The 14,405-nt window shown below is 30.2% G+C and overlaps 1 protein-coding gene across 1 annotated transcript; it reads right to left on the bottom strand.

Moving 5' to 3' along the window:
* Nucleotides 1-818: 818 nt before the first annotated feature.
* Nucleotides 819-1,888, bottom strand: LOC108211716 (uncharacterized). The gene has a single exon (XM_017383387.2). The coding sequence runs from the start codon at nt 1,684-1,686 to the stop codon at nt 1,015-1,017; it is 672 nt and encodes a 223-aa protein (XP_017238876.1). The 5' UTR covers nt 1,687-1,888; the 3' UTR covers nt 819-1,014.
* Nucleotides 1,889-14,405: the final 12,517 nt, after the last annotated feature.

The following is a 14,405-nucleotide window of genomic DNA, read 5'->3' on the forward strand; positions in this document are numbered from 1 at the left end:
CTGTTTACCCGCTTCAAAATATATTTACCATGTTAAGAATATCATTAATATGCAGCTCAACTTTGTCAATCTGTACAAACATTTGTTTTCGGTTTTCTATACTCCGTCTGTCCCATAACAGTAGATTTGTCCCTTAGATTTGACTAAGTAATTTCAGATGCCAATAAAATATATCTTTATGTATTATTTTTCAAATTTTCTTTTTCTATAATATTTATAATTTTGTTCAAAGAAATGAAAATCTAAAAAATAATGTGTAGAGATATGTTTTTATTCACCTCAAATTACGTGGAAAAGTCAAAGGGACTCTGACAAAAGGAATACCCGGTTAAATTAAGTGTTTTTGATTTTAAACCAGAAATTAGTATAATATATTTCTTGATTAAATTTTTTATTTTTGTAAATTTTAATAGAAATCAATTTCAATGATAAAATAAACAGTTTATCAATTGTTTTTTTAATTATTTTTATAATTCATTAATTATTTATAATATAAATTATCTAAATAAATAATATAAGATGAGTACTTGTCACATTAAATCATTATAAAAAATAAATCTTAACTTTTGTCTAAATAATCTTTTATAGATATGTTAATATTATAAAATGTCAACGACCGTGCTACGTGACCTCACGGCTACCTCACATAGTTGTTAATGAAGAATTTTGTTGAGCTAATTTCTTACACTTCATCATATCTCACCCACATAATCAAATAATCATCTGACTTTTGACCCGAGCTTCTCCACTAACATTCGCTTTCAATAACATATATTCCTACTCAGCTGGCAAAAACCACTTACCGATACAGGATCCGATAAGAGCTACATAGTAATAAAATAACCTAAAAAGTATAGGAAAGAACAAGATTCCCAGGAAACAAGGTAAAAAAAAAAAAAAAAAAGCACCAAAACAAGATGTACAACAATACAATCAACAACCACAAAGGCACAAATTTATACCAAGAAATGAAAAAGAACTAAAAACAAGTATACTTAATCGGCTAATTACAAATCAATGAGCCATGGCCACCTGAGCCGTAGTAGCCGCATAATTTAAACTTCTCTGATTAGGCATAGCAAGCATAGCCGTGTGATCCAAGAAATCATTTAAAGCAACCACGTATTCTAGAATTAACCTAAGATCATCCGCACATGAAAATCCCAGAGTCCCGATTCTCCGTACAGCGTACACATAAAACGTAATGCACCCTTTTCTGAACTTAAATCTCGCCATTTCGCATCCACTCGATCCCCGAATCAGCTTCTTGTTCACTTCTCCGAGGGGTATTTCGGGCGGCCACATCCGCTCCATGGCCGCCTTCATTTTTTCAGATTCGAATACGAATAATACCACCTTGGACTTCTTTGTCCCGAGCCCTAGGGTTAGGGTGTGCCATGCATGGTGCGCTAGGATCGTGAAGTTTGTTGGCAGAAAGGCTGTTGTGGATGGAAAAGTGGCGGCTTTCGTATCGAATTTTTCGAGGGAGAGGAGGTTGAGGAGCTCTAGGGGGCGTGCGCGGCGGATGGTGAATGATTTCACGATGAACTGGCCGCCGAAACGGAGGCCTTTTACATCAGAGATGGGCTTGAATGAGTAGTCTGATGAAGGCTGTTTTGTGGTTTGGTCATTTGGGTGTTGGTGCTTTTGCTTCTTTTTCTTCTTCTTGTCTTCTTTTTCTCCCATGGATGTTATAAAGATCTAGAGTAACTAACTATGGTTCTAGCTAAAGGGATAATGGGTTTTGTTTGGTGTAGGTTGTTGGTTATATGATAACAAGTTAAGCTACTGCTTTTGATGGTGCTTGTTTTTCTAATATGTGCTTCTTGTTTGCTAATTTTCTAGTTTTGTGGTGGGGTTGTAGGTCAAAAAAGTTGGTTGCCAACTTTTATACATTCGATGATCAAGATTCAAGAGTTATCTTTAAGTTTTGTGTTGCTTATTTGCTTGGCATATGTAAATCTGTAATATACTTCTTGTGTGTGGGTATTTTATGTCCAGCCCTCTCTATTTTATTCATATATAATGTATTATCACACCTTTTTTATATTCGATATCTGTCTAATGATGTTGCCACTTCTTTCATTATTACGAGTGGCTTTTGACTTTAAGTTTCACCTTTTCGCACACTTAAATAGTTAAGCAAAATGATGGGTTTTGGGGGTGTTTTGAGCTCAGTATTTTTGCTGTTAAATTAGTTTATTTTTATAGTTTTTGTAAAGAGTTAATTTCTGACTTACAATTAAGTTTAAAAAGCGGACAAATTTATCTCTTTTTACTGACTTATTTTAATTTTTGAAATTTCATTTTATAAAATATAGATGACCACTTCAAAAGATAATCTATATTAATTTATTATTGTATTAATAATTTTTATATCCGATAAATTATAAGCACCAAAAAATTTATCCAAACACATAATTAAAAATTATTATTCACTTATATTTCAATTTTCATTTGTAGTTAACACTTTTTTAAGATAAAGACAAAACCATAATTAAATATTTAAATATTCTATATCTGTCTAATTCATTGTACTCTTCTTTTTAAAAAAAAATCACAAATCGAGGAATCGAATTTAATCATTTTTGTTCATATATTTGTCACATAGATCACAAAACTTGTTGCAACTTGCAAGCATATCTTCCAAGCAAAATTTTATCAAGCCAGGCAAAGAGTACTCCGGCAACAAAACAGTACTAGCTGCAGAGTTATATTATATTAGCATCACATTAAAATAAATGTGTAAATTATTGGTGGAATATTTAAAAGTGGAGGAGGTTGGTCCATCCTCACATGACAACCTAAAAGTCTTCAATGAGTAAAGTAATCCCATTCCAGAGGTGCCATGTACAGGCCTTCCCTTTGAATTATTTCAGTCTCGTAAAGAAGCTTCATTCTCATAAGTGGATCTGCTTATGGTAGGCCCACCTCGGCCCAACTAGTAATCTTTGCAGAACTAGTGCCATACACTCAACTCCCATAATGCCTATGTTTTTCCCTAGGGTGTAAATGAGCCGAGCCGAACCGAGCTCTAGAGTGTTCGTATATCGTTTGTTAAAAAATTAGCGAACTCGAACTCGAGCTCGAGCTTGGATCGAACTAAAAATATTGTTTGAGGATCGACTCATTAAGAAATAACTCTGTTCACGAACGGCTCGCGAACCGCTCACGAACATGTCTCACGAGCTTTTAACATGTCTCACGAATTTTTGCTCACCAACCGCTCATTAATGTTGTTCACGAGGTTGTTTAATAAACTTTGCTAACGAGCTAGCTTATGCTTATAAACTTATTTACGAGCTTGTTTGTTATTTAATTTAATTTAAAAAAAATTAATTAAATTTTTAACAATATTTTAGTTTATGCTCTAAGGAATCATAAATTTATTATAAATTCATAATAACTAAGCTCACGAGCCATGTTCACGAGACACGCTCATGAGCCATGTTCACGAGCCAGGTTCATGAACCATGTTCGCGGGCCGAGTTCACGAACCATGTTCACGAGCTAGTTCACGAACTACGCTCACGAGTCAAGTTCACGAACCATGTTCACAAACTCATAATTCGAACTTGTTCGCGAGCTATCGAGTCGAACTCTACTGTGCTCAAGTTCAGCTCGTTTATAAAACGAACCTTAAAATTGTGCTCAAGATCGACTCGTTTATGAATCGAACCGAGCTCAAACTGAGCATTTTTCGAACCGATCACCGAGCGGTTATCGAGTGTATCAACTCATTTACAGCCCTACTTTTCCCCATACCATTTTTCTGGTTAAAATTTTGTGAAACCATGCAATACTTCTGCAGTGCACTGCATCATCTGTGGGATTTGCAGAATTCTAGAAATAATATTTGTACCGAGGAACTACTTTCGTATAATTTTATGATGATGCAGGATTTACAAATTTAGTGTTATTTTTCTTTTGATGCTTAATTTGTTAGTTTAGCAATTCTGTGATCTCAGCTAGCATTTTGTAGACGACCATTCTACATACTCACATACTTGAGAAATAATTTAAAAAATTATTATTATATTGTAGTTAACAGAATTGATTCTTTTCTCATCTGCCAAGTATTTGTGTTCAATATTAAACCTACTCTAAAACTTCAAATGAGCTTTTTAAGAGTGATACTAATACTCAACAAACGCATGACGCATCATACTTTTAGCAACAAAACATTATACATGTTTGTTGCATGTTTGTCGAATTGGCAAACTTGTTTAAGGTTCCATTTTCAGTTCTGAGATAAAAGTGTAGCTACAAGTACCTATGAGATATTGACGAATATTAAAGATGGAAGTAACCAAATATATTGTAAATTGCAAGAGAAAAAGAAGAGATGGATGTGATATATGAATTAGCGATTAATTTGCTGAATCATCCGATTGGTTTTGCCAATTCAAAAGGTGTACATTGTTGGTCGTGTTAATTTAGTCTTTTATTTCATTTTAAGTTACATTTTAGTTCTTGTTTACTACTATAAGAGCATCTGCAACCCTACAAACCCTTTAGCTAAAAAGTGAGTTGGCATTCCAAATATAAAAAATTTAGCCAACGTGAACCTGTTGTCTATAATTTTAGCCAATCTTCTATGGATGACTATATTTGTCGAACCTCTACAGGTCTGTAAGAAATCTGTAGGATGATTGCACATCATTTATTATCATATTAAACTAATATATTCTATTTTAACAAACTAAAATATTAATAACATTCTATTTTTAAATTATAGCCAGCCAATATAGCCAATACCACTGAAGTACAATGTCTTATAGGTTCAACAAATTTTACATAATGTCTTACAAGTTCAATTTAGTCAGCGATTATAGCCAACATCGTTGGAGATGCTCTAATATTTCATAATATTGAATTTATTAAACTGATCCTAAACATCCTCTATATTGTAACTCCACCAATGCAGACTGACACCTTCTTTCAATCACCATCACACCTATTTCACTCCGCTAAACCACCATCGTATGAACTTTTAGCAAATTAAATGTTCAAGATAAACAATATTCAGAGAATTTACTTTCATACAATTATATGATGATCTAGTTATTACATTCAATATTGTTTTTCCTTTGATCCTTAATTCGTTAGTTCTAGTTTTCTTTTTCTTGCAATTCTGTGATATCTGCATTTAGACCACGTGCTATTCTACGCACTCTTATACTTAGGAAATTAAAAAAAAACTGTAGTTAACAGAATTCTGTATAAGTCTACACTGATATGATCAAATGCCGTTAGTGTTAATCGCGGAGATTTAATGTTCTGGTATCAGTTGTAAATCTTTTGTTTTGTGCAAGAAGTTTTGTGTTGATTCTCATCAATAGATTCTTTTCTTGTCTGCCAAGTGTCAATATGTGTGCAATATAAAGATATTTGAGGACAGGCACAAGGATATACAAATACTAATTAAACTTCAATTGAGCATCTTAAGAGTGATACTAATACTCGACAAACGCATGAATCACGGATCACATCTTTAGCATCACAACATTACATGATTGTTGCATGTCTATGTATTGATTTACCAGACTTGTTTAAAATAAAATTAAAAGATTAGTTGAAAGATATTTGAGATATCGGTGAAAATTAATAGATAAACTAGGCTTGAATGCGATATAAGTTCGAGATTACTGTCAACATAACAAAGAATCTGAATTATTCTATCCATTATGCTTCCCGGTCCTTCTCCGCTGTATATATATACTCCTGCTGCATGGCATTTATCTCTAACACCAACGAGAATCAAAACAGCGTTTTTATAAAAATTAATGTTATTCATATAAATTCAAGTATAGATTATTTATATATCATTTTTATATTTTTCTTATATAAATATATTTATAAAATTTTCTAGTCGAACATTTATTTCTATAAAAATTAATTTTGTTCATATAAATTCAAGTATAAATTATTTAGATATCATTTATATATTTTTCTTATATAAATATATGTATAAATTTTTCTAGTCAAAATATATAATAAATTATATTATCTTTTCAATCAAATATTATATGTAAGAAATGCTTATTGTATCGATGATAAAACTCATCTATGAGAATGTAGATCCTGACAAAAAAAAATATATGTAAGAGTGTTTTCTTTTATATTATATATAGGACAACTAACAGATTATTATGGTATCATGATTAGGATTGCTATCCCACCTTCCAAATTCGAAATCCAAAATCGATACCATATGGATTCAATGTGCATCCATATTCCGAATTCGTCTAGACGCCAATATTTATTTATTTATTTTTCAATCCCTGTTTAAACCGGTAACAAAGATCACCTCAAGAATTTGCCAAAAATCATAAATATCTAAAAATTAATTAATATATATTATTATACATTTTAAAATTAATTAATTAATTACTCATTATTAATCAACGTTTATTTATAGTATAATTAAAAAACAAACATAAAATTATTAAAAAAATAAGCGATTTTGCAATCTTCTCTAGCTAGCTAATCCTACGTAAACAATTTTGGTTCTACAAATCTGAATTTATACAGTTATATGATTTCGCAGTTTATACAATAATATATCGTTATTCTTTTATTCCATGATTACTTCTGGATTTATTTTTTCTTATGATTCGGCACGAGAACTATTACTCTGCCCTTATATTCATAGAATTCTGCAAAAAAAATTAATAGCATGTTTTGAACTGCCGGTAATTTTAATAGATGATTCTATGTTAAGCTTGCAATACTTTCGTTCTTCTGCATAACAAAATTTGTGTGCAGATCCTCGATCATTAATTCTATTGTATTCTGCAAAGTATCTTACTTTGACTTAAAATATTTGAGAACAGTCAATGTGTACACGAATACTAAAACTCTAACTGAGCTTTCTTATATATGATACCAGTACTTAATTAACAAACGCATGAATACATCATCATAATATAAACATCTCAACATAACACATGATTACTGCATGTCTAGCATATTCATTTACCGGTCTTGTTTAATATTACAATTTTGGGAAAATAGATTTTTTTGTCACCGAACTTATTATGTTTTTAGAAACTTGCCACTCAACTAATTTTTTTTACCTTTTAGTCACTGATGTTAGGTTCGGAATTTTTTTTGCCACTAAAATTAGGTTCGGATTTAATTATTACCATTATATTAATTCTTTGTAGTATTATTAAAAAATAGTGATAACTTGTAATATTTTGATGATTTGATATATGTCTATCTTTATGTATAGTACTTTTATGTACCCAAGATCGTTTATCTTCGGTGATAAGAGTTAAACACATATTTTACGGTTTCTAAAAGTGTACTCTAATAAATTATTTTATTCTTTCTTTCGAATAAAAATTTAGTGTTTGAATTTTTATACGCAAAAAGAAAATCTCATAAATCATCGAAGATTAAGTTTTTCTCTCTATTTATTTATCTTTATCTTGAAAATTATAATAAGATAAAGTTATTAAAAATTACGAGGATAAATTTAAGAGAGATCTTAGGCTGAACTAGGTGATTGAAACTTTAATAGTGAAAGATGATGCATCATATCATTCAATTAGACTTTATTTTATCATGGAGAGCATAAATTATTTGAAGTCATTGATTTCATACTGATGATTTAATGAATTTCTAAAATTCTAATTACGATTTTTCCTGATTTTAATTTATATCACCTCATTTTATGTTATTATTGCTACATACAAAGATATAAACATACATCATATTATCAAAAAATTATATAATATCACTATGTATTAATGATGCTACAAAAAATTATCACAATGCTAATAATTATATCCGAACCTAAGTTAGTGACTAAAAACAAATCCAAACCTAACATCAGTGACTAAAAGGAAAAAAAATTTAGTTGAGTGGCAAGTTTCTAAAAACATAATAAGTTCGGTGACAAAAAAATCTATTTTCCCTACAATTTTCTATTCACAGAAGGAAAGTTGTAAGATTAAGTTGTGTGATAAGGATTAAGATATATGATCAGTATATTTGAGACATTGGCGAAAATTTAATACAAATGTAGTGATATTTATCATAAAAATATTGTAACTAGTTACAGAAATTATGGTTACCCATGTTAACACAGTTAGTTAGTAAAAGGGTTAGTAAAAGGGTTTGAGGATATATTAAGATTAAGGCAACCTATACTTATTTTTGTGTTGAGTTCCAGAGTGTTATTTTTTGGTGTTGAGTTCCAGACTTTTATTGAGAAATATGGAAACACTTATGGTTTTTTTTTGTTTTTTGACAGAAGAAACACTTATCGTTGGTTTGGGAAGATAACATAACTTCTGTTATAATGACGCTCGGATACGAAAACCCAGCAAATGCATCCACTACAGTGTTTAATATTTCAAATTTTGTATCCTTTTAATTGATCATTACACATACTTTACTTTTAAAAGTATAGCTATTACATAGTGTTGTATCTTTTAATTGATCATCACACATACTATTTACCAAGTTTAGTGATGCCCATTAACTTGCAAGATGCTAACTAAGCTAGTTGTAAGAAGATACCAATAATGTTACAGGAGAAAAGTGTGCACACAAAGAAGTTATGTTCGAGTCTTTTTCAGTTGTATTTACGACTGAAATAATAGTTATGTTCGAGCCAAAAGCATGACCAGGTCAGGACCTTGAGCGATGCTGATGCAGCTCTTTTTTTCTTTTTTCTTTTTGCTAGGTTTGAGCGATGCAGCTGATCAAGGGCCTAATCAGAGATCTTAAGAGACTGATTAACAAAATTTTATGAGTGCATCAGACTCTGGGTTTAAGTGAGTACATCTGAGCTACATGGGAGTTGAGACTAACAACTAGATAGACCTGAATAGATCTTGGTGTTCATCGATTTTCTTATTAGCACACAGTACACTAACCAAGTTCGAGTGATAATTCAATATTGTTTTTCTTTTGATCTTTATTTCGGTAGTTCTAGTTTCTTTTTCCTGCAATTCTGTGACGTTAATGAAATTTCTTAAGCAGGAGTCCAGGAGCATCATCATGTATTAGCAACTATTGTGATATTTATCGACTGCCGGTTGTATTAAATGGGGGCGATCTTATGTTCTGGTATCAGCTTGCAATTCTTTGTTATGTGCAACAAGTCTTTATACTGATTCTCATCCATCGATTCAATTCTCTTCTATCAAATATCTCTGTTCAATACAAAGATATTTGAGGACAGGGCAACAGGCAGATGTATACACAGATTCTAAAACTTCAATTGAGCATCTTAAGAGTGATATTAATGTTGTGTTTAGTTGGGAAGAATGGAATGAAATGAGTTAAATTACTTGAAACTAATAGAGATAGGGAGGGAAGTTTTGAAATAAATTTACGTGAGTTCAAAATTGCTATGATGAGATTTGAGAAGAAATTGGGGGTAGGAGAGAATGGAGCATTCCATCTCAAATTGAAAGTATGATCTCTAGCCCATAATATAAGGAATGAAATTTGTTAACAATTGCTCATAACATAGTTCATTTTTCATTTCATTCCTTTCGGAATCATTCACGTCAACCAAACACAACATAATACTCAACAAACACATGAAACACTGATCATACCTTTAGCATCACAATATTACATGATTGCTGCATGTCTATCGTATTGATTTACCGGACTAGTTTAAGATTATATATTTATTTCACAGTAACAAAAATTAAAAGATGAGGGAAAGATATATGACATATTGGTGAAAATTTAAAATAGATGTAACGAGAATATATTATCTAATTGTTGTATAAATTTGTTTGGGAGTGCCCTACATTTTATTTTGTTTTTTTTCTTAAAATATAAATAATAACTAGCTCTATAGCCCGGGTCATTTACGGGAAATTTATAACATTTGTAATTTTACTGTCTATATTTTGAATTTAATTGAAATATAAACAGATACCAAATATTTAAATGTTTTGACTTAATTGATAATAAAAATATTTATTAGAATACGTTATATATTAAGGAGACCCGTAGAATAATACCAACCATCTGATAAAACTGGATCATCTAATAGAATTATTAGTATTTGTATTTTAATATAATAATAATAATAATAATAATATATGGTATGATTTAGTATAAATAGATAGTATAGATCTATGATATTACTTTAAAATGATAACATGGAGTAACTAAAAATAATATTAATGTATTTAATTGAAACATATCATCAGTTGTATATTAATAATTATATATAATAATATCTTCTTTTTTATATGTATGTTGCATATGTTATTTTTGGAAAAAACGGTTTTTAGTTAGGAATCTGAAAAAAATAATGTGTTTTAGTTAAAAAAAGATAGTTGTTATGTTGTCCAATTTTATATTAAAATTGAGTTATTTAGTTAGAAAATATAAAAAAGATAATAATTTTAGTTAAAAAGGATAATGGTTTATATAAGTAGCCCATAAATCGATTCAAGTACCGACCGACTAAATTTTTAATATCTCATCGTAGCAATAGAGTCTCCCCCCTCCTCCTCAAACCCTCTCATTTGCTACACCTCCGGCCACACCTCCAGCCCCGCAACAATACCGCCTGGTCCACCCTGTCACTTTCTCACGTCTCTCTAGATTTTCATCCGCTTTGCTAATCTAAACCTATACATACATTTCATCTGTATCTATAATATCCAAGCTATTTTGATTAGTATGTTGTTGAGGCCAAATGCGAGAATCAAGGTTCGCCGGAGCAGGTACAAAGTCGCCGTCGACGCCGAGGAAGGATGGCGACGGCGAGAAGATAATATGGTGGAGATCCGAAGAATAGGAGAGAACAAGCTTGCTTAAGAAGCGTCGCTAAGGCCTTCAAGCTCAGCAACTGAACGCTAGTGCTGTTCAACTTGAAAATTTAATTGATTTTGAATTTTGAGTTGTTTTAGAGTTAATTTCTAGGTTGTTATTTTAGTTGTTTTTTAAGTTGTAATTAGGGGTTATTTTTCTGTCTTGTTTGCAACTTCGTATGCAAACAAATATAATTTATAATTTTTTTTTCAAAGTTACATTTCTGATTGCATATGGTTGCTGACAGTTACAAATATGATTGCATATGCAACCACAGTATTTTTGAAAATATTTTCAGAAATATAGTAATTTTGTAATTTGTTTTAGAAGGTGGCAAAATTTTCACAAAAATTCTTCTGAACTTGGTTATGAATAAAAAAAAGCTTTAGAATTTATTCACATATTCTTTTGTCATTTCTAAATTATTTTCTAAGAAATAAAAATATAAACGATTATGTAAACAATGAAAAAGCATCTCCAGTTAGTGAGATAGTAACGGGAACGATCATTTTAACTCTACGTTAACAAACAGGTTGCCAATATCCAAGACAAACATGAATCATACAAATTAAATAATATCTTTTTTCTTATAAATAAATATTAAATATGAAAAATGTGATTTAAAATTAATCAAAAATTAAATTATGACATATTATTATTAGAAAACATTACCGATAAATAATATAAATGTTTATTGTTTATACTACCGATTTATAATATAAAAATATATTATAAAAATTAAATTTCTAAGATAAAATATAATTAATCAATTAATATAATTTAATTAAACTACAATTAATTATCATAGAATTTTTCTTGGAAAAATTATAAACTTTAATGATATTAAATCACTGACAAAATGATATTAAAATTAAATTATAAATAATAAATTTCGAACTATATAATCAGCGGTGTGAAGGAAGCCCCATTTAAAAAGTATAATGAATTTGCAAACATGATCAAAACAAAATTCCCACTAGAATAGACTACCACCTTCACCATCTCACATACCTATTTATCAAATCTGCTGAACAGCAAATTAAATGTTTAATACAGCACTCGACATTCCTAGCTGCAGTTTTATGATTTTGCTACTGCTATGTTGCAATCCCGCAAATTGCTGTAGTAATGGCATTTTATTTCTCCTGTCAATCATTTCTCTTGTGTGCACTAATAAGTAATTTTGCAATCTCCTAACTAGGTGATCCTCCCTAAACAATTTTGGTACTACAAATCTGAATTCATACAGTTATTTGATTTCACAATTTATACGATATTTAGGATAGCACTCCATAGCATATTCTTTTAGAGCAACTCTAATGCGTTTCTCAAACAAGCTCTTAACTCTAAAAATTAGGAGGATATGAAAAATTAGAGCTCCAATGGGCTCTTAATAGCTCTTTAAAAATTTAAGAGTTTCATCTCTCTCTTTTCTTTTAGAGCATCTCCAACGGTAATCCTAAATCATTCCCTAAACAATAATATAAAATGTGGCTCTTAATAAGTTAATACACCGGAAAACGTGAGAACTCCAATGCTACTCTTTATATTTGGCTCCTTATTCACATTTTATATTTATTTTATATAAATGAGTGAAAAAGTTAACTAAAAGAGAGAGAAGATTGAAGGAAAAATAATATAATATTGAGTTAGGAGCTACTAGATGCTCTTTAAAATAAAGGAGAGATAGTAGGCTCCTAAATTTTTAAAGAGCATCTCGGAGCCCATTGGAGCACTAAATTTTGATTTGCTCCTAAATTTTAGACTTAGGAGCTTGTTTAGAGAGCCCCTTGGAGTTGCTCTTAAAGAGCATGCAGGTGCTCCTAACTTATTTTCATTGAATTAAAAAATCACTTCCTTCTATTTCTATTCACTTTTCTCCCAAATAATAATAAAATATGAGTTAAGAGCAACTATAAAGAGTAGCATTGGAGCTCACACGTTATTCAATGTACTAACTCACTGGCAGCCACATTTTATATTATTATTTAAGGAATGATTTAGGAGCACCATTGGAGATGCTTTTTAATATGAAGTTATGTAGCACACCATTATAAATATATACATAATATATATCTATTATATTTTTTTATGGAATATAATTACAAATTTCGAATATTAAACTGAAATGAAGCTATTCATTTTTTTTTTATCCCAAAACGCATCTAAAATTATGCAATATCTCAACATGATTCTATAATATAATAATAATCATCCAGAATTATTCTGTTGTAGGATCAGTTTTGAAAATATACAATTTTCATCAAAGTTTAAGTGTTAAATTACTTAAAACAAATATATATTATAGTATTCAATATTATAATCAAATTTTATATGTATTCTACAATAGAATACAATTTTCATCAAAGTTTAAGTGTTAAATTACTTAAAACAAATATATATTATAGTATTCAATTTTATAATCAAATTTTATATGTATTCTACAATAGAATTTATAATAAAATTGATTATTTGCAATGGTGTACTATGTTATCTCCCTGAAATGTTGGCCATATTTATATCGTTATTCTTTTATTACTGATCAGTTCTGGATTTATTTTATAATTTGGCGAAAACTCCAACATTCTACATTTCTCTAGTCTTACACTTTTAAAACTTACTCTGACCTTATATTCATACAATTCTGCAACTTTCTTTATAAGCGTATTTTTCAACTGCCAATAGTTTTTAATAGGAGATTCTATGTTATAATCAGCCTGCAATTCTTTCGTTGCAGATCCTCGATGATTAATTCTATTTTATTCCACAAAGCATCTTACTTTGATCTAAAACTTTTGAGGACAGTATATGAATACTAAAACTCTAACTGAGCTTTCTTAAATATGATACCAATACTTAACAGACGCGTGATCATCATAATATAAATATTTCACCGTAACACATGATTACTGTATGTCTAGCATACTCCCTCTGTCCCTCTCATTTCTTTACAGTTACTATTTTGGGATGTCCCTCTCATTTCTTTACATTACCATAAATAGTAAGTTTTTTCAATCATTACACCCACTATCTTCCCCCACTATCTCATATTTAACAATAAAAACTACTATTACACCCACTACTTTCCTCCACTATCTCAAATCTATTATTAAATATTGATGGGTCCCACCACTTTACCCACTTTCATCTAACTTTACTCATTTTTCATACATCGTCTTGGTATCCGTGTCCCCCTCCAATGTAAACAATTGAGGGGGACGGAGGGAGTATAAATTTACCAGCCTTGTTAAAGATTACAAATTTCAATTCATAGAAGAAAACTTAAAAAATCATTAGGATATGATTTGAATATATGAGACATTGGCAAAAACTTGAAACAAATGTAATAATATTTAATGGAAAAATATTGGGTAACTAGTTATAGAAATTAAGGTTACCGGTTAATAAAAAACATAGATCAACTACCGTCTTTACTAATTCAAATTTTGTGTCTTCATAATTCATTCTCTAAGAGAATACCCTTTACATAAATCATTTAGCAGGTTTGGTGTTTGACCACTTAACTTGCAGAACCTAACTGAGCTGCTTGTAGGAATATTTACAAAAGGGTGCACACAAAGGATAGTGGGTTCGAGTCTTTTTCA

Source organism: Daucus carota, chromosome 3, assembly GCF_001625215.2.
Source record: "Daucus carota subsp. sativus chromosome 3, DH1 v3.0, whole genome shotgun sequence".
Taxonomy (NCBI): domain Eukaryota; kingdom Viridiplantae; phylum Streptophyta; class Magnoliopsida; order Apiales; family Apiaceae; genus Daucus; species Daucus carota.

Coding starts and splice junctions, on each gene's coding strand:
- LOC108211716 (XM_017383387.2), bottom strand. CDS start 1,686: ATGGGAGAAAAAGAAGACAAGAAGAAGAAAAAGAAGCAAAAGCACCAA.